General features: G+C 38.2%; 1 protein-coding gene across 1 annotated transcript in view; it reads right to left on the bottom strand.

Moving 5' to 3' along the window:
- The window catches only part of ADAM22 (ADAM metallopeptidase domain 22), a 2,281,988-nt gene that overhangs the window by 1,251,688 nt on the left and 1,007,367 nt on the right, over positions 1 to 22,933 (bottom strand). Inside the window, exon 7 of the mRNA XM_044066314.1 lies at positions 10,175 to 10,244. Coding sequence (XP_043922249.1) covers positions 10,175 to 10,244 — 70 coding nt within the window. The remainder of the gene's footprint in view (positions 1 to 10,174; positions 10,245 to 22,933) is intronic.

The following is a 22,933-nucleotide window of genomic DNA, read 5'->3' as shown; positions in this document are numbered from 1 at the left end:
CTGTCTGAATAGATGCAGTCATCAAATCCAGAACTGTGAGCATTACATCTGCTGTAGACTTTGGGTTTTCTGGAAGACTTGTCATTTTATTCACAATAGCAGAAATCCTGTCCAGTAGTAATTGTGCCCTCTGGTTGACTGTACCCAACTGGCAGTTAATAAATACCACAGATTATGATGTATCCATTATGGGACTTCACCACTTTGACCATAAGCCCCAGAGACAGACAACACTACAGCAAGTACTGTCTTGCAGTGAGGAGCTTTTCTATAAAGACCGCCACTATGAACCCAATATCTAGGAATGGGAAAATCTTTACTCAGTGTAGCTGCATTTGGGCAGTGACAGAAGTCATGCATTTAGTAAATGACTGGGGGAGATCTGGTGAGTCCAAATGCGAAGGCTTGAAACTAGCAATGACTTCCTCCCACCTTGAAGCACAGGGAACTCCTGTGTCTTGACTTTTTTTATATGTAGGTATAGATCCTGGAGATCCAAAGAGCGTATCACGTCTCCTTCCTGCAAGCACAGTAATATAGAGTGCACTGTGATCATCCAGAATAACTTTCATTATGTATTGATTCAGTCAATTTAAGTTGAGACTAGATCTGTGGTCTTGTGCAATTTGTAGCACCAAGAAGAACCTGGAGTAGTATTTGGACCGTTTATGGTCTGGTGGGAATTAGATGTAGCCTTATCCTTGTCTGGGAATCCCTCCTAGACTTTTCCTCCTCCTTCAGAGTGATGGAGCCCTTTTGAGATCACTTTGTTCCTCTGGCTGAGTAAAGTTCGGGAGCTAAAATTCTCACATATGGAAGTCATTATCTAAATGTCCCACCACAAGGCACACCATGCGTCTTTTGGTAGAATTTTATGGCCACAATTCTTGAATACAGAAGCCTTTGATTCTTTATCCATGCCAACAGAAACTTAACTAAAGTAACAAGTCTCAATACAAACAACTGTATGCACCAACAACAGTACAACATTTAGAAGAGCAACCCCAACAACAATCCTCTCAATGGAAAAACAGTAAACAGCAACACTAAACTGTACTTTCAGCTACTGAAGGAGTAAATATAAGAGAAAAAAATCAAAGATATTGCTTTTTTTACTGACAAGGGATGGGGAGGGTAAAGGGGGAGTATGGGTAAGAAGAGGAGGAAAAGACGACTAGAAGAGCCTAAACTACCACAGACAGAATTGTAAAGATTAGCTGACAACTTTAAGTTATTAATATCAGAAAATAAGATCACTTATCTGTTGCCATAAATAAAGAAAATACCCCTAACAGCTCAAGAGATCTGAAGTCCTTTTCCTTACACCCGAGATTTATGGGACAGGGGAGGAAGTCAAGCTTGAAAGGATTGCACTGCTGATCAACAGGGTGCAAAGGCAACAAGTTCAGCTGTTTCAAGTGTCTGAACACAACCAGAATAAATCTATTGTCATGATCAACATCCCATTTATAATTTCGTTGCAATACATGGAGCTTTTGTTTTACTGACATCACAAACTCTATGAGTCTTAGCAGTAGTTTATGTGAATGTATGACCACTGCTTACCTTTATCCTCATCAGATCCATGTATATGAAACTGCAATTAAAACCCGTTTTAAATTATGCACGAAATAAAAGCAACATTATTATGTAGCCAGTTTCAAAACATGATACAGGTACACTATGTACTACAATACTTTTACTACATGCTGATTCACTATTATGTTTACTTATAAAATTATTGCTATCTTTGAAGAATGGTGCACCCAGAAAAGCCATGTTAAATTATTTCTGTCTGACTTCAATTCCATGCCCTTCAGGAAGCCACCCCACAAAATTCTTAAGGCTGTACAAAAACATCATTGCTCTTAATCCAAAGAAAAGATCACCAATAACATGAATAAATGTTCATTTTTGATAAATATTATAAAATAAATATTCAGACATGCTCCAAATAAGCTATAAAGGACAAAGAATAACTAGAAGCCAGTAAAACACCTACTGACTTGATGAAACATTTTATTCCCAAAAGTAAACATGCTCAAAACCAGATTAATACAATTTATAAATATTTAGCATAATGCTGGGTCTGTGAGAATACGCCTTGGCTGCAGGGAAAGATAGGACTGGCAAGCACCACCTCCTTGAAATTAGCCAATTAAAGTTCTCCAAGACAGCATCCCTGTCTTTGGGACCTTCTAACTGCTTTTAATAGGCAGTCTCCCATTCTGAAAGCTTTCACATGATGACAATAGATCTGGCACAGGAAAAAGACTAAACTAGTAAGTGATGAAGAGATAATGCATTCTGCATCCACAGCAAATTCTCCGGATTCGGAGTTATGATGTATATAATAAGTTCTGTATGAGGGATAAAATTGATCAGTCACAGCTTGAAGTTATAGGAAAGAGTAGTGGAAGCTAGGTTAAGAAGGGAGGTGATGATTAGTGATCAGCAGTATGGTTTCATGCCAGGAAAGAGCACTATAGATGCGATGTTTGCTCTGAGAGTGTTGATGGAGAAGTACAGAGAAGGTCAGAAGGAGTTGCATTGTGTCTTTGTGGACTTAGAGAAAGCATATGACAGGGTGCCTAGAGAGGAGTTGTGGTATTGTATGAGGAAGTCAGGAGTGGCAGAGAAGTATGTAAGAGTGGTACAGGATATGTACAAGGGTAGTGACACTGGTGAGGACTGTGGTGGGAGTGACAGATACAGTTAAGGTGGAGGTGGGATTACATCAAGGATCAGCTCTGAGCCCTTTCTTATCTGCAGTGGTGATGGACAGGTTGACAGATGAAATTAGACAGGAGGCCCCGTGGACTATGATGTTTGCAGATGACATTGTGATATGCAGTGAGAGCAGGGACCAGGTCGAGGAGACCCTGGAAAGGTGGAGATATGCTTTAGAGAGAGAGGAATGACGGTCAGTAGGGCTAAAACAGAATATGTGTGTAAATGAGAGGGACAGTAGAGGAATGGTGAGGATGCAGGGAGTAGAGTTGGTAAAGGTGGATGAGTTTAAGTACTTGGGATCAACAGTTCAGAGTAATGGTGAGTGTGGAAGAGAGGTGAAGAAGAGAGTACAGGCAGGGTGGAATGGGTGGAGAAGAGTGTCAGGAGTGATTTGTGACAGACGGGTACCAATAAGAGTGAAAGGGAAGGTCTACAAGAGGGTAGTGAGACCAGCTATGTTATATGGGTTGGAGACAGTAGCATTGACGAAAAGGCAGGAGTCAGAGCTGGATGTGGCAGAGTTAAAGATGTTAAGATTTGCACTGGGTGTGACTAGGATGGACAGGATTAGGAATCAGTATATTAGAGGGTCAGCTCAGTTTGGACAGTTTGGAGACAAAGCAAGAGAGGCGAGATTGTGTTGGTTTGGACATGTGCTGAGGAGGGATGCTGGGTATATTGGGAAAAGGATGCTAAGGATGGAGCTGCCAGGTAAGAGGAAAAGAGGAAGGCCTAAGATAAGGTTTATGGATGTGGTGAGAGAGGACATGCAGGCAGTTGGTGTGAAAGAGCATGATGCAGAGGACAGGAAGAAATGGAAACAGATGATCCGCTGTGGCGACCCCTAATGGGAACAGCCAAAAGAAGATGATGATGATTAGATTTTAAATGCCATGGCTACTACACACATAGGGGACATACCAAAATCAGCTGACATCTTGGCCAGGAGCAACTATGACAGCAAACCACTGCTATCACTGACCCCAAAGGAGGCTCTGACCTTAAAATCAGGTCTAGCTTATATTGCTTTGCAAAGGCTGGTAAAGGTAGTGACTATGGATCCATGTCAACTTAATGAAAGTAGCAACATACTGAAAGTCAGAATACTAAATGTACACCGTTGAAATATCAAAATTATGAGATGTTAAAACATTGAAATCAAAATACCTTGTAGATAGCTGGACCTGCCCGCCCCACCCCCCTTCAGGACTAAAGTTAGCATTCATTTCTGAGTGTCACTGACAGGGAATTGATATTGTTTGTTGAATGAGTATGTATTGTACAGTGTACATATGCTGTTCATGTATGTTAAGTATTTTTAGGTCAAAATTGAAAACTTTCAACAGTCTGACATTTCAGTATTTTGACTTTCAGCATACTGCTATTCAATAAATCGTCATGTACCCAGTGACTACAGTAGTACAATGACACTGAAATGCCATTTACAGAGTTTTACCATTTCTGTAATAGAAAAAAAAAAACAATACAGTCAGAAAACCACTTAGGCTGACAAACATTACTTTTTATCCTCTCTGCTCTTGACAAAAGGTTCTAATAACTGGTCATCTTTAAGAAGGAAAACTGTTCTGAAAGTACAACATCTCCACATGCTGTGAATATTGTGTCTCTGTCCTTCATTAAAATAGGTGGAAAGAAAGGAACATTAACAAAATGATTAGGATTTAGCTCAATGGCCACCTTGGGAAGGAAAGAAGAATTAATATCATAGGAACTACAGCCCCTGTGTTGAGCCAGCTTTTAGTGGTTTAAGTCATTTGGTATGAATGCTTCCTTCAGACGGGGTATAGAAAATGTTCACCTGTTAGGAATTTCAGCAGGAGTAACTGCTACTGCAGTCATTATATGCACTACTTTGAAGTACTAATTAAAGTTTCACTTGGTCTCTGGGGGCACTCCACTGTGCAGCCTGGTAAAGGATACGATGAAATCATGAGCAGGCATGTGTCCCAAGATTCTCATAACTGACTGCTGATATCATTCAATATGAAAGAAGTCACTGAATATGAAAGAAGAAAAAAGTACCAGTCTCAGGAGTTGCTGGATTCTCCTTTGATGCCCATGATGCCCTTGTGTTTATGGAACACTCCTAAACATTAACACTTGTGTTGGGCAAAGTTTCTAATTCTTGCTCTCGATCAATACTGTCAGGGACTGGAAGGTGCGTAGAGTAAAATGATTTAACTAATGCGAAGCAGATAGTAATCTGTTCAAAGAAGACCTGGTTCTATTCAGGTGTAGGTCATCAGCCACCACTGTTCCACACTTTGTGAAGGCTCTGAGTGTCAGGTAAGTCCAAAGGCTAGAACCCAGAAAAAGTTAAGTATTGGCTCACACCTAGAACTGAAAGAACCTTCTCAAATACTACGTATGGATATATATATATATATATATATATATATATATATATATATATATATATATATATATATATATATATATACACACACACACACATATATATATATACACACACATATATATATATATATATATATATATATATATATATATATATATATATATATATATATACACATTATATATATGTGTGTGTGTGTGTGTGTGTGTGTGTGTGTGTGTGTGTGCAAACATACACCTTGAGGATCCAAAGAGTATATCCAGTATCCATTTGATACTAGGAAAAGACTGGCTTGAACACCTCTGAGTACCCCAAGTTCCACAATGTAAAAGTATATCCTAGTGATAACAGATTATGCTACCAGATACCCTGAGGCAGTGGCTCTGTCCTCAATTGAGGCAGAAAAGGTGGCAAATGCTTTGTTAGAGATTTTTAGCAGGGTAGGTTTCCCAAAAGAAATACTGACTGATAGAGGTGCCAATTTCATGTCAGACCTGCTGGCTTGTCTGTGGAAGTACTTTGGGGGTGAAGCACCTAAAGACCACCCCCTGCCATCCCCAAACTAATGGTCTTGTTGAGAGATTAAACTCTACACTCAAGATGATGCTACAGGCATTTGCAGGCCAGCTTAAGAGGGAGTGGGACAAATATCTGCCCCATCTGTTGTTTGCTTACAGAGAGGTGCCCCAGGAATCCACAGGTATTTCACCCTTTGAGTTGTTGTATGGTCATAGGGTGAGGGGACATCTAGATTTGATTCGAGATGAGTGGGAGGGTGAGTGTGAATCCCACATGGAGTCTGTTGTGGCATATGTCTTAAACCTCAGGACAAGGCTCAGGGAACTCATGGGCTTGGCCCAGGAGAATCTGGCAGAAGCCAGACAGCAGAAAAAGGTCTGGTATGACAGGAATGCTTGAGCTAGAGAGTATGCTGTAGGGCAGCAGGTAATAGTTCTCATTCCTGTCAAACACAACAAGCTGCAGGCAGCTTAGGAGGGACCCTACAAGGCGGTAATAAAGGTCAGTGATGTTAACTGCTAGGCAGAGGCACAAATTGTACCATGTTAACATGATGAAACCTTACCATGACAGGGAGGCTCTTGTGCTGAGTATTTGCAGTGCATGGCAAGAGGAGTCTGAGGGGGATCTGGTGACTGATGATCTCAGTGAGGCTCGAACTGACACCTCAGTGGAAGGGGTAGTAATGTCCCAACAGCTATCCCCTACCCAGGTTCGAGAAATGTGAGCAGTATTACAGGAGTTTGGGGACATGTTCACTGGGAAACCAGGGTGCAGCCCCATGTGGATACAGGACCCCAAAGGCCTATTAAGCAAGCCTCTTATAGGGTGCCTGAGAAAGTCAAACAGACTTTGAGGGAGGAGATACAGGAAATGTTGGAACTAGGGATAATTCAGGAGTCCAGCAGTTCTTGGGCTTCCCCAGTGGTGCTGGTGCCAAAGAAGGATGGCAGCACCAGGTTCTGTGTGGACTACAGGAAATTAAATAGTCACACAGAGTCAGATGCTCACCCCATGCCTAGGACAGATAAGGCCCTAGAGCAGCTGGGTGGGGCTAAGTAGCTTACCACTATTGATCTTACCAAAGGTTACTGGTAGGTGCCCATGACTCCCAGTGCTAGAGAGAAGTCAGCCTTTATGACTCCTTTTGGCTTGTACGTGTTCAAGAAGATGCCCTTTGGGATGAAAAATGCCCTAGTGACTTTCCAGAGGCTGGTAGATCGTATAGATTTTGCCCTTGCTTACCTAGATAATATTGCCATCTGCAGCCATTCCTGGTAAGAGGACCTTCAGCATGTCAGGGAGGTGCTGGGCAGACTACAGAGGGCAGGGTTGGCCAGAACCTGCCAAAGTGGAAGCCACTTAGGCATGGCCTGCCCGTTACCAAAAAGCAGGTGAGAACATTCTTAGGGACAGCAGGGTACTACAGAAAGTTTGTCCCCAGTTATAGTACCATAGCTGCTCCCCTCACAGAACTGACAAGGAAAAACAGGGCAGATAAGGTAGTGTGGACCCCAGCATGTGAGCAGGCATTCCAGAAGCTTAAAGTGGCTTTGGGCAGACCCCCTGTGTTGGCCAGTCCATATTACAGCAAAGAATTTGTTGTGCAGGTGGATGCTTCAAACCACGAAGTGGGGCTGTACTTAGCCAGGTTTCCTCAGAGGGAGAAGTGCACCCAGTGGTATATCTCAGTCATAGGCTCCAACCCAGGGAAGAATGCTATGCAGCTGTAGAAAAGGAATACCTAGCCATTGTGTGGGCACTGCAGAAACTTCAGCCTTATCTGTATGGAAGGAAATTCACTGTTGTTACAGACCACAATCCCTTAACATGGCTAGATTGAGCCAGCCAGCAAAATGTCAAGTTAGTAAGGTGGAGCCTAGGCTTGCAAGTATATGATATGATAGTGCAGCACTGCAGTGGGGTTAGCAATGCCAACACAGGTGGGGGTCTCAAGACAGGGAATGGGGTAAGATATTCTCAGATAGGCTCAACCCTCTCAAACAACATTTCTCAAGAGTCACTTGAAAAACTAGCTTGAGTTTTCAGGGGGGAGGGGGGATTGTGACACTGTCAGCCCAGCTATCTAGAATTTTGTAAATAATTCTATGTCATTTGTGAATATTGATATGATTTATACAGAACTGTCCTATGTCATTGTGAATATTGATATAATTTATACAGAACTGTATGTTATATACTGACCTTCAAGAATGTAACAACAGCATACCCTGCTGGAACATAGAAGATTAACTTACAAAACTTCAAGAAAATAAGTTGAAATTAAGTGCTTTACGATGTGCTATAGAAGTTAATGTAGCAAGGAGACAGGATGTCCAGAGCTAGAAGTTTTTCTATTGTCTGAAAAGAAATGTAATTACTAGGTTTAAAATGTAAAGTGTTTGATTGCTTTATGACTTCCTAGCAGCTACACAGCTTTCAAACTTCTGAGAGATATATACTTCACACACAGAGATGTTAAATTTTTGTTAGTATCTGTTCAGCCTGGGAACTGAAGTCAGGTGACAAAGAGTGATGTCATCCAAGCTAACCCAGCAGTAATGTTTGATATTAATTTAAGAACTCTCTCTCATAGACAGACTATGCATTTTGCATCTTGTCTTGGACCTAGAAACTTCCACTCAGCACTTCTGCCTGCATGTTGTCTGAAAGTTGAGTTAGGGCATAGTGTCTCTCTTAGATATAGATATGAACATAGTAAAGATTAGTTTAGATAGTTTCTGTATTTATTTGAGACTGTTCTGCAATGTTGTTTTAAAATATTTCCTGTGATTTTGATCTCTGATATAACTGTTTGTTTTCTGAGTATTATGTTGTTCTTCTATTATTTATTATTAAATATATTTAAACCCATTTTTGTGGCTGATATCTGAGAGACAGATTTAAGCTCTTACAGTACTTGCATATGTATTTGGTGACACTGTACAGGCCACTCAAACAGCCTTGCATGTCTTGGTCAAAACTACCATTTGGATTTTTAGTAACATTACACAGTAGGATTGGGCACCCTTTGTAAGGGCAAAATAGTAACTGATAAGTAAGGGTGGCTGGTGGCAGCTGGTTCTACCTTATGGTCGGGGCAGAAGGGGGCATAGGTAGTAAACCTGTATCAGCCTTTCCCAGGTATGTGTGTGCGTTTGTATATCAATAAAATCTCAAAGTGTATGTGTGTCAGCTACTTGGGCAGGGATACGAAGCACTGGTTTGACAGAGAGGGTGCTGCAGGTCTTAGCGTGGCCACTTGGCTGAGATCTTAACCCTACAGCTGTGCCAGTGGGGAGTCTTACTGGGGATCTGGAGAAAGAGGGAGAAATTAGCCCCAGACTGACTATGATCTCTGTGTGCTCTTAAGGGAAATTGTACTTTACTGTGGGTGTCATCATCCTATTGTGTACATCCCTCACTGTTGCCAGTGGTGAGGATTGAATACTGGGCCAGTGCAGAGGCATCACATCCATAATATAAGATTGTAATATAAATTAAACAAATATCAATAAACTGTCTAAAATCCTTGAAGTAAAAACAAATACTTTAACATATTGTTTTAAATGGACTTAGCACTGCAGCAATGGGCTCAATTAATGCATTAATGTGGGGTGAAACCTTGTTCTAATAAATCACTTCTTACTGGTGATAGTGTTTCCAACCGACTGTTTCATTTTAAAAGATTTACCTGTCCAGTACCTATTTTCCTGTTAAGTAGTATGATGTTAAGTAATAATGACCATTAGAAGATTTAAATAGTGTCCTGCTTTGAAAATAAGTTGCTTTAATACTGAAAACAGACAGTTCAGGAATAAAGAAAGAAATCCCAGGCAAAGGACAGCTATTCCTCATTAAAACATCTACAGCTTTTACAGATGGATTGGATTTGTTGGTCCAGGAAGAAATTAATGAGTTACCTTAGGATCCATCAGTAAACCCAGTAAAAACTATCTTTAACTTGTGAAACTGCTAATGCTGACCTATCAGAACTGTTTATGTTGCATCTGAAAACAAGTACAGAGGCCAGTATGAAGATTATTGCTGTAGACTACTAAAAGCTACATATAAATGTTTGCAATTAAAACAATAATAAAGCAAATAACTGTGTAAATAGCTTCCACAAGTGAAATGGAAAATGGTATAACTTTAATATGATACTTACGGGTTCAAGTAAATGACAACAATAAGAAGGTTTACAAACTATATGTGAGTACAAATAAGCCATGATAAAGTCTTCATTCATAACATGGAGTATACAAGCCTCTAGATACAAAGAAGTACTGATACATCTTATTATGCTAATAAAACAACTAGGTGTATTTTCTCCAAGAAGAGAGTGCGTGCTTTCAAAAATAGTTAATATTTACTGCAAGTTTAGGATAACATCTGTCAGCTTCTGATGGGAAATTTTTTCAACTGTAATTTCACAGAGTAAAAATTTACATCATTAAACTGAAGATTAAATCCAAATAAATATAAAGGGATTAGAAGCATAGATGTGCAGCAAAATACAGAAAGTATGGGAAAATCATTTACCAACTGGTAGGGAAACTGTCTGAGAATCAAAGCCTCGAGACTTGTAAACCAAATGGGATTTGAAATCTTCCTGAAAAATATAAGAAATAAACAACAGATCATCAGTATAATGCAGTTGCACACCACAACAGTACAGAGCATTCCGATAAGAATGTGATATAACATAACTGATTAAGTGCGCATTCCCAGTTAGAATCCATTTAATAATATGGTGAGTTAAGTCAATCAAAGTCAGCATGTCAATTTGTGGTGCAAGTATCCTGGATTTCAGAGTAAGCCCACATAACCAAAGGAATCAATGCAGCAGTAAATCTGACACAAACAGTAGACACAGAAGACCAATGTACAAAGGATAAAAGTAACAGAATATGATTTTTTGCAGCAGTGTTGTCTTGGCTTTTTTTAAGTAATGCTATACTTAAAAAAAGCCAAGACAACACTGCTGCAAAAAATTGTTTTCTATTCTCATTTGTATTTCACAAAATCATTGTGTTTATTCATTATCAAAGTAAAGAAATTGTGTCATTATGTTTTTTTTTTTTCTGTGTACTGGGGAACTGAAGTTTTTAAGTATTTTTACTGTGACTTTACTACAAAGATGATATTCAATCAAAAAGTAACTACTATTTCCTACCTTATTTTTCAGAGGCTTAAACCAGTGAAGACCAGATTTGTAGGATAACATTATCTGGTGTTGCCGATTACAACAAACTACAATTCAATAACTTTATTTTTAAATGTATAGTTTTACATTTCATTTTAATTAACATGATAACTCAACCAGCTAGAAAAACAAATGCATGATTGCATTTTTTCTGTCTTAGAAAAGGGACATTGAGAAGCAAACTTTTTTTTTTGTTTGAAGTAGTTCAGTTCAGTAGCCAAGGTGTCGTTGGAACAATATTACAATGAATATGCTTGAATAAAAATAGGAATGAATAATTTAAGCTATCACTGTATTTATATATACTTGACATTTTTCCCCTTGGTATTATTTTCTGTTTCATTTTATATTTAAGCTACTCTCCTAAACCAGCTAAAAACGCATTAAAACATAACAGCTTGTTTTCTGAGTTGCACTGAGAAGTCTCCTAACAAGCTGAGGAAGCAGGACAATTGAGGTAGAGTAGAATCAGATAAAATATTTTGCTGCCCTAATTTCAGGATTTAAGTGAGGGCATATCAGATGGTAGTACAGTATTTCCTGATACTGCTCCATTCATCCACAACCCCTTTTTCTCATTTTTGCACATGGGGTATCATTAATTACAACATAATAAAAGAACAGGAATGTACTATTTTCCTAATTTATTTCCTGTGTTCTACTACTTTAGTTCAATAAAATTTATCGTGTTTACCCAGAGTCACCCCCCCAAAATGAAAAAAAATTAAATATTTAGACTGGGATTTTAATATAAGAAAATTATATCAAGTACAGCAAAGGAAAAAGGGTAGATGTCCTATAAAATAGTAGTAAAATATCTTTATAAGTAGTTACTCTCCTAACATGGAGTTTGCAAATGGCTATAGAAACATATATGTATGTGTGTGTTTATATATATATATATATATATATATATATATATACATATATATATATAGATATATAGATATATAGATATATATATAGATATGTGTGTGTGTGTAAATGCATATGCAAAAATAGACTCAGAAAACTAATATGATCGGCTAAAATGGATGTATCAAAAATGTATGGTTAATGTGGATCTAAAAATAAGTCCTCCTCTAACAAAATGAGTCCATAAATATACATTTCATAAATGTAATAAGACTCTGGGCTGTGTGCTTGACAGAGTTTCACTCCATTTACCACTCCCCCTCGAAAAATTCACATAACTTAAGAAGTTTAAAAGAACATTACCATTTGATATTAAGTTAGTTGTGCTCACCTTGACAGAGTTATTAATATATAGTATTTATTGGCTATTTTTAAAATATTACAAAATTAAGTGAATGGTTTTATTTTAGCGTATCTAACCCCTGTAACTGACAGCATAACTTATTCCATGTCACAACAGCCATACTAATAATCCTATTTTCTGTTAACTCCATTTATAAGTGGGGCCCCTTGAACTACCCGACAGCTAGTTCTAAAGGGAAGGGAGAACCCCCCCCCCTTTACAAACACAATTAATTGAAAGTACATTTGTTCATCATCATTTGAGGGTATTTGTCATAAAGCAAAAGCACAGCTCTTTAAAAGTCACACAAATGTTGTAATAATCCTGTTCTCATAACATTTTAGGTGGAGAGTACGTATATTAAAATTATACCATTTGCTAAACAGACGGTACTGCACAGCAAAGCTTACATGGCACTTACTTACTGGATATGTACCTCACTGCAGCTTGTATGGGGTTACCTCTGTTCAGCTTACATCAAAACATATTACTTTATATAATTATAATAAAAAGCTATATTATCTGTATCATCTATATTATACTTAACTCATGTCATATTATATATTTTATACACTGATCTGATCTAAAGATATATATATATATATATATATATATATATATATATATATATATATATATATGTGTGTGTATATATATATATATATATATATATATATATAAACATATACATATCCACAAATTTGGGTTTATATCATATTAACAAGTTTTCAGAAACTTGAAATTCATTTAGTCGAGACCATAAGATCAAGTTTCCCAAAAAATGGAATGTAAGAAAAAGCCACCTTGTACCCCCCATACCCCCTGCAAATTATATATACCAACTCCAAGATTGCACTACAGTGGGGAAAAGGTTAAATTTCCCCATTAAAGTATGTCTTTGTAGATCACGGTAAAGTGGGGATTGGGGAATTTACCATTTTCCCCACTGTAGTGCAATCTCAGAGTTGGTATATATAATTTGCAGGTGGCATGGGGGGTACAGCCCCCCCATCATAAACATAAGATTTTTTTTTTACATTCAAGATTTCAGAAACCCAATCATGTGGTCTCAACCATATGAATTTCAAGTTTCCAAACCTCAGATAATATGATAAAAATCCATAAATTCATATGTGTGTGTTAAATGCCACATAGTTGAAAGGTGAAATCTATGAGTAGCTACCTTAAACTGTGCTCTGTTTTCATTCAAATGACTAATCACTGACACAGGAAACACATAATATAATCAATGGCTCTTGTGACAGCAGATCAAACTAATTCAGACAAAACAACTTTCTCTGACAATCAACTATGTTCTCCTTTTTTCACTGTTGTGACCTTAGAACAGTTACTTATAATTCCCACACATAGTGAGTGCAGGGTGGTGATGCACCCCCCCCCAAAAAAAAAACTGACAAGATTGTCCAGTTGTTTTGTTCTGTTTTTCTCTCTATTGGCACTCTGTGAAAGAATTTTCCATAGAAGTGCATCTGTGTATGTAGTTATTCTACCAGTCCAATGCATTTCTGGTTTTCCTATTTTACATTGACCTCTTGACTTTGTCAAGCATACATACACACACACACACATTTTCTTTTTCAAGTCCAGAATTGCCTCTTTTAACTATCACACTTTTAAGAAAGCTGGTGTTGTTCTTGTTCTAGTATTTTCTGATTCAATCTGTGTGCATCCATCTTTGTAATCATTCTTTTTGCTTTGCAGTATCCTGGAATTTGTGGCTAAGCTCCACAAATCTTGCTGTTTTTCCTCTGACTTTAGCTTCCCTACATTTACAGAATTCAATGTCTCATTGGTCAATCGTTTTGAAAATTTGTGTGAAGACTGGTAGAGATGGGTGAAGGCTGCCAGCCTAGCCAGATAGAATTGTGCATATAATTCTATCACTTGTAAATATGACTGTTAGTCTTAAAACAATGTGGCAATATTGCCATCTACTGTAAGGAAAGCCAAGTCAAGCATTTCTTGTTGGTCCTTTGAAATTAAAATTATTTTATCACTGCCTTTGATGTTTTACAAGTCGGCTCCAGTCTGGCTAAATGAAGGCTTCCTGCCTATTGTTAAGGCTAAAGTTAATGACCAGAATTTACATATGGAAAGTCCTTTATTGCTCTAAGTGTAAAAGAATGTAAATGCAGTTTCTGTCAGCCTGGGAACTCCAGGAAGTGTAAAAAGATGATGTAATGTTTTAGCAGAACTGCAGTTTCAATTTAAACAGTGAGAACCAGAGATTTCTTAAGCATTTTTGACTTGACTATCCAACTCACAGCACTCTGCCTTGCTCTATAAGTAAGTTATTTTAGAAGTGTGTTTTCTTTTAGGAATAACTAGAAATTAGAAAGATTAGACTAAGTGTTTTCTGTGATGTCAGAACTGTACTACTGATTTATTTTAAGAATGTATGTGTGATCTCTGAACTTTTGACTAGCACTGCATTGTAGAAAGTATTGTCTTGTGGTTTTAATTATTTATTATTAAATATTTTAAAACCATTGAACTGTGGCTGGTTTTGTGTAGAGATAGTTTAAGCTCTAGAGAACATTGCATATTTATAGAGTTTACTGTCCAGGTCACTCCAAATAAGCTTTAACTATTTAGTCACATCTACCAATTGGATAATAATATTGCACAGTAATAATTGGACACCCTTTTAAGGGCCTTTGGTTAACTGATAAATATTAGCTGGGTGGTGGCAGTAATTACTACCATATAGTCTGGTTAAAAGAGGCACAGCTGGAGAACCTGTGCCAGCTTTCCCCAGAAGTGCCTGTGTGGTCGTGTAGACTCTTATCTCAAAGTGTGTGTGTGTGTCAGCTATTTGGGCAGGGACATGAAGCACTGGTTGGACAGAGAGGGTGCTGGAGATTTTAGCTTGCCCAGCTAGGCTGAGATCTGGACACTACAGCTGTGTTAGTGGGGAGCCTTATTGGGGACCTGGGGAGCAAGGGAGTGACCAGCCCCAGACCTACTGTGATCTCTGTGTGCTCTTAAGGGAAATTGCACTTTACTGTGTATTGGTTATCCTTTCCTCATATATGAGATGCCCTCGCTGGTGTTAGTGGTGAGGATTGAGGCTCCTTGATTGCTGGGCGAGGGCACGGGCGTCACAATTTGCATAAACGTTTTGTATGGCTTTTTACTTGCTTAAAATAGAACTTGTTGATATTTTCCAACAGCTCTTTTGATACTCTGCTATCAGTATCCAATGCCGAAAATTAATTTCACACAGACTCTTTGAACTCAGATATTATGTTTTTAGGATTATACTTTTAATACGTTCTGAGCTGGCTTATCATTTCCTTCCACAAGCATAGTACATTTGATCTTTGTGCAATCCACTGGGTGAAATCCACCTGCAGTCAACACTTATGTTGCTGAAACAAGGTAAAGAAATAAAAACTGTTTGTCTTGTCTTATATAATTCAATTAAACATTCTGTTTCTTCATTTTTATTATGAAGACAATATTTTCCAACCACCTAAACTTTTTTTCCCACCTTTCACATTCTAGACACCAATGGCTATCAGCATATCTCATCAGCACATTCTATCAATTTCAGCTTGTATTTGTTTGAAGAATAGATCAATATGTCCACTTCTGCCTCTGTTCTTGGCCCAAATGTTTAACAGTTGTCATGTTAATGAGCATATCTCATAGATGAATCGTCTTTAAGAGTTCACCAACTGCACTGCATTTGATTATAGCCTTTCCAAGCTTCTTGTTAGTTATAAATAAGATACCATTTTTGCTTTGCCTTTCATTCTTGGTACAGTACACCGCATGTTCATCAGATTCAAAGTGTGTAACTCCAGTCAGTTTCATTTCAATGACACTGAACACAATCAGGTGTGTCTGTTCCATTTCATTCTTGACCACAACTAGGTAAGTTTCCCTAGTTATGACTTTATACATCTATTCACAGTAAAAACTACAAAATTCACTGTGTTAACACACTTTTCTTGGGTACAACAACACATTCATCTAAAATTACCAACAAAGACAGGATAGTTATCCAAAAATCATTTTTATTTATTTTTCAGATTCAGAGACTTTAAAGCAGTAAACTCCATGCATTCCATGTCGCAGTGAATAAGACATCTTCATATTCTAATTATCATTTCATTCACAGCACCATCATCAGTAAGATGTCCTGAAGATGTTAATCAAACCATGATGTCTACAAAAGCATTACTCTGAAAGTTCTTTTGCTTTTCACTGGTAGCCTGTGGAATTCCTGAGAAGCTCGTATTCTGGCACTATATAGCAATTTGTTACATTGTCACTATCCAGCCACACAGCTTTCATGGCAAGATGTATAAAGCAGCTTGTCAAGTCTTTTTTTCCATGCAGATATCAATATTGTTGCTGTTGTCAATGAAATGTGATCTTCCATTACCAACACCATTCCAGACTGGGTGGTGTGCCTTAGTCTGACATACAAATAAATATATACATACAAACACAGACATTTACATATATATGAATCTGTATTAGATGAGACTGACTACTCATATTGGCAACTGGCAAAACATCAAAAGTAAGAAGACTAAATCTTCAAAATAGCAGACATAAATAAAATCATTCAAAAACATTGAACTTGCCCCCTTCATCTCCACATGCCCTGCTTATTATATATACCAGCTCTGACATTGCACTACAGCCGGGAGAGGGGAAACCCCACTCCCGCTGTACCTCAATTGCAGACACCTGCTACTGGCAGTTTTGATCTTCTGATTTCAAAGTTTTGCCAGTTGACAATGTGAAGAATCAATCTTCTAACATGGATCCATACACACACACACACACACACACACACACACACACACAAACACGTGCGTGTGTGTTCCTAGGTCAATAGGTAAGTACTAAGCTAGTGGGCCATTTTAAGCCTAGATACTAGCATAGTCCCACGCAAGTACGGAAAGGCGCAGAGGTCAAAAATACAACTAACCAACCATTTTAAGCCTAGCCCATTTTCCATTTTGTTCTTGAATTAACCTATCCTATCTGATTAGAGATTGGCCTTACCCATCCCATGGTCTATAGTTATATATTACCCTTAATGAGAAGAACATTTATGTATGTGTGAGTGCATGTAATGCATAACATTGAGTGTGCATTTATTTAACATGTAGGTAATCTTACCTGAATGCTCAAATACTCATTGTCTCCCATCCCTCTCCAACACTGATAACAAGCAGGTGGGGTATTTTGTTTAGATGCTTTAATACATAGAAACACATCAGGATGAATCTAAGCATCATAACATATAAAGGAACTGGTTAACAGACAGACCTTACATACGTGCTCACATCTCAGCAGCTTACTACAAAATGGCAGTCAGCCTCGCATGTGCTCAGTATTTATACACTCATGCAAGCCCTTGGATAGCTTCTTAAAGATACATACACACACACTGATCTACATAATACCTCTTAAAATGATTGCCCTTAGTAAAAATAACACTAGAGTGAGGCATGCATTACTATAAACATCAAAAACAAAACACAATGTTCATGTCCAAGTTGCCATGTATCTGTTACATGGTCTGCAGATACGACCCGATCTCGTAACATAACAATCTGAACTGGATTTATCAACAGGGACAGTCTTCAGTGAACAACTCATATCAGGAACTTTTGGATTCATCACAGGAAAGAGAATATTCCCTGGAACTTCTTCTGGAATTGGAACACCAGACAACTCACTCTGAGATAAAGACTCTTTCTCACAGTCTATATGCTGTGGTATAGGCGCAGACAAAGGCATCAAATGTTTCTGATTCTGCCTAAACTCTGCTCCATGTGATTTCACAATATACGATCTCGGCTCTAGACAAATACTCTTCATGACTCCAATCCGATCATAACCTTTGGACATTTGCATTCTTACCATTTCTCCTTCTCATAATGGATTGAGTGGTTTGCTGGTTTTATCATAGTAGGACTTCTGGGTTAAAAGCTTCTTCAACAGATTGGTTTTTCACTAACCCGTTGTTCTTGACACATGGAACTAAAAATTGACTACCAATTGGTAATGTGTCTCTGGTTTGTCTAGACAGAAGTCTCTGGGCAAGTGAACCAAGATGTTTATCATGAGAAATGTTTCTGAGATTCAGGAAAACATCACTATTATCTCGTTTTGAGTCTCTAGTAACTGTTTTGCACTTTGAACTGCACGTTCTGCCAAATCATTTGACTGCAGGTACTCAGGGCTACTTGTGACATGAGTAAAGTCCCATTTTTTGGCAAATCTTTTGAACTGTTGGCTTGTAAACTGTGTACCATTGTGAAAAATAACTTTGTGCGGACTATCATTGACTGCAAAATGATGTTTCATCTTAGTAATGACAGTACTGGATGCTAGGTTAGAAAGTAGGTCAATCTCGAACCAATTAGAATAAGAGTCTACTAACACCAAATAATGCTGACCATTCCACTCAAAAATGTCAGTGGCTACTGTTGACCAAGGTAGTTCAGGAATCTCGTTTAGATGAAATTGTTCCTTCTGCTGATGTGACTTAGTACTATTACACACAAACAATATAAAAGTGCTCTCTCAATGTCTTGTGACACACAAGGCCAAAATACCAGTCCTCTCACTCTTCTTTTGGTAGAGTCAGTTCCTGGGTGACCATGATGCAAGACAGTAATGTACGCTTGTTGCAAGGACTTTGGAACAATTACTTTTGGACATTTCATAATGATACCATTGTCAGACAAAATCTCACCTCTGTATGGAAAATAAGGTTGCACTTCTTGAGGTAAACTAGATTGCTTTGATGGCCATCTTTGAGTGATAAAGTGGTTGAGCCTTTGTAAAACTGGTTCTGTGGCTGTGTGATCTCTTGTTCATCAAGGCATGTGAAAGAAATATTTCTCATTTCCATGACTTCAGAATCAAGGCTCTCATTCTCATGCTATTCTGTGGTGTTTCTGGGCAATCTGGATAATATATCAGCAAGATAAAGAAGTTTGCCTTGCCTTTCATGTAGACAAGACTGAAGTTATACTTTTGCAATTTGAGCAACATGCATTGCAATCTGGCTGGAGCTGTATGTATAGGCTTTCTTAAGACAATGACTAGAGGTTGGTGGTCTGTTTCGATCTGGTTAGGTCTATTATAAACATAATCATGCAACTTTCAACATGCAAACACAATTGACAAAAGCCCTTTCTTGATCTGAGCATACTGCATTTTAGTTTGAGTAAGAGTACTGGATGCATAGGCCAACAGGTTGACCCACTTGTAGAATGACTGCACCAAGACCAAATTATGAAGCATCACATGAAAGAGTTACTGGTTTGTGAACATCATAGTATCTGAGAGTTGGTGGACTAGCAATTCTCTGTTTCAGGACTTCAAATGCTCTTTGGTGTTGCTCTAACCAAGACCAGGATACATCTTTAAGTGTCAACTCTTTGAGTGGTGCTGAAAGTTGCCTCAAGTCTGGAATGAACTTGCCTAGATAGTTAACCATGCTAAGAAAACTTTGCAGGGCTTAAACACTGTCTGGAGCTGGCATCTTGAGAATGGCTATTTGCTTTGAAGGGGCTGGTCGTAGGCCTAAACTAGTAAATAAATGACCAACATAAGTAACCTCCTGTAGCCTGAATTTTCATTTCTGAGGATTAAGCTTAAGATTCACTTAACGTGCTCTTTCTAGAACTTTTCTGATGTTTCTGTCATGCTCAGCTTCACCATTACCTCCTACTAGTATGTTATCTACCATAATAGCAAAAGAATACCCAGAAAAAAATTGCTCCATTGCACGTTGAAAGACTTCACTTGCAGAATTTATTCCAAATGGTATTCTTACAAATTTGTACCTTCCAGAGTACTGAAAGTAGTGAGTAATGAGGATTTTTTTCAAGCTGAATTTGCCAAAATGAACTCTTTGTATCTAAGACAGACAAAACAGTGGCAATTGGCATCAGAGCTGCAACTTCTTCGACTGTGCACATTGGATGATGAAGCCTTTTTAGTGCTTTGTTTAAATCTCGTGGATCAAGACATATTCTTATGTCATCTGAGCTTTTCTTATGAGCTACCACCATGGAAGATACCCATTCAGTTGGTTCTGCAACTGGACAAATCACACCATGTTGCACCATTTTACCTAGCTCAGCTTTGACTCTGTCCTGCATGGCTATTGTAACATTTCATGCTGGCCTGATAAATGGACTGGCATCTGGATCTAACTTCACAGAGTACACAACTGGAAGCTTTCCTAGTTTGTCTTCGAAAAGATCAGCATAGGTAGAAAATATGTACTGGGTCTTTCAAGCTAACATGGTGGACTTCCTTATTAAATGAAAGCAGTTCCATTTTCAAACTGTCTCTGAGCCCTAATAATGACTGGACGTGCCTCCTGACCACATAAAATAACAAGTCGTAGCTTCTTCCAGCACACTAACATGAAGGCACTACTGAGCCTTTGGTTTGAATTTCTTCACCACCATAATCAACAAACTTCACACACTTTGCCAAATCAAACCTTTCACCATGACACACTCCAGCAAATGTTACTACTAACATAACATTGCACTTGGAACCTGTGTCAGCTTTGAGCTCTATGGGTTATCCATTTATCCAAACAGTACAAAATACTTCATTCTTTGCCCTTAAATCTACTGCACTGACTGTTTCATAAAGCAGTGACACACCATCAACATAAAGGGTAGGGTTACAGCTCTTTAACTGATCAACTCATTTCTTTGAATGTTCCCTTTTAATAAAAGAATGTGGGCTTTTGATTTACAAAACCTTCTGAAATGATTCCATTGATTGCATTTGTGACATTGCTGCCCAAAAGCTAAACATTTTACCCTTTTAGATTCACGACTTCCACCGCAATTACAATAGATGGCAATGAAACTAGGTTGGGGTCCATGCTTTGAGTTTGCTGATTCACTCTTATGCTTCACTGAGAATGTGAAAACTCGGACATTTGCTGGAAAGTTCTGGAGTTTACCAGTGGGTGCTGCAGGGGCTACAGTTGCTGCCATGTGTTGGGCCCATTTCTTTTAACCACATACTGCATACTATCAACATAAGCTTGATCACTGTACCTTCAAGAGCTACTCTCATTTGTAAGTATATGTGCGAGCTTTTCCGTGAACTCATATATCTGACAAATCTCAATGGTCTTATTCAAAGTTAAATCACTGTCATGAAGCAAAATCTTTCTAACAGCATCATCTTTAATACCACACACAAGTCTGGCTTTTATCAACTCATCCCTTAAATCAGCAAATCTGGATGTTTTGGCCTTATTTCTCAAGTCAATTATATATGCAGTGAAAGTTTCACCAGGCTTTTGATCCCTTGTGTAAAATAAGTACCTTTACATTGTAACATTTGTCTGGGGGGTTACACATTTCTTTAAATTTGCATTTTAAGCACTCAGTGTCCTCCCTTGACTCAGCCAATACAACAATATGATGGTTTTCCACCTCTCGTGCATAGCTAGCTGGTGCATACACAAATGAACGTTCCATTTCAATGGCTTCTGACCCAGCTAAATTAAGCAGAATAAATGCCTTTGTACAATCATCTTTATCAGAAAATTCAGCCTGTATGAAAATGTCGTACTCTTGCTCAAACACTCTTTAGTTCTCTGTAATATTACTGCCAAACACAAACACACTGGGTTTTCGAAATCCATCTGTCATGCCCACAAAGTATGCACAAACACACCGAAAATATAGCCCTTGTAATAATGTACTAACAAACTGTTCTGTGAGCTTGTAATAACATTCAAATGCATAATAAACTCTTCAAAATACTCTGAAATGACTGTATTTTACGAAGTAACTTTACTGTAATACTGCACAAACATGAGAACACTTTATATACTTCTGATAACTGTGATATCTTTAATTAATACGAAAAATGTGCTTAGTGAAAATACTGTAATTTCCTCTTATTTTATTTGTTTTATGCAACTTGGACTTTACTTCAAACATTTCCTTAGTAATTTGTATATTTTGTATCAATATCGGACATATCAGTTTATGCGAATATCATTTAGAGCATTCCGTATGCCTCATTTCATATTTTGCAACTAAGAAATAGTTTTAATATCTGAAGTTTGTTTCTGACCTGTTGTGCGAATTATGCATGCAGTAGGGATGGTTCACTGCTGTATTTTCCTCCAGTGCCGACCAGGTGCCCCTCAAACTCAAGTGGAAGAAAGTGGAACACTTTCTGGCATCAAATCATGTTGGCCATTCTTCTTCTTTTAACAACATGCTCTTCAGACATGCCACTTCTGACACCATGTCTTTTCAGACATCCCACTTCTGACACCATGTCGCTCGCTCCTATCACAGATGACAAGCAGGTGGGGTATTTTGCTTTTATGCTTTAATACACAGAAAACTATCAGGATGGATAGCAGCATCATAAAATATAAACAAACTGGTTAACAGACAGACCTTACATACATACATGCTTACATCTCAACAGCTTATTACAAAATGCCAGTCAGACTTGCATGTGCTCAGTATTTATACACTCGTGCAAGCCTTTGGATAGCTTCTTAAAGATACATGCACACACATTGATCTACACTCATAATACTGACAAAACAAGTGCTGGAATGCAGGAAGTTCAAATGCTATGGTGAGTGCAGCGATGTTGCTGGCTGTGTCACATAAGGGGCTCAGGGGCTTTTTAATGTAGAAGTGTAGATGTACATTGGTACTTCAAGGAAGAAAATGGTAGTGACTGTCTTCAACTGGAAGTCATTCTGATGTGGTTTCTGTCAGTAGATATTCCATTGTTTTGGGAGATTTTTCCCGTTTTCATGTTTGAT

Source organism: Protopterus annectens, chromosome 3.part1 (genome assembly GCF_019279795.1).
Source record: "Protopterus annectens isolate FY-2018-M chromosome 3.part1, PAN1.0, whole genome shotgun sequence".
Taxonomy (NCBI): domain Eukaryota; kingdom Metazoa; phylum Chordata; order Ceratodontiformes; family Protopteridae; genus Protopterus; species Protopterus annectens.
The sequence above is the reverse complement of the archived record's forward strand: the minus strand, read 5'-3'. Positions and strand labels throughout refer to the sequence as shown.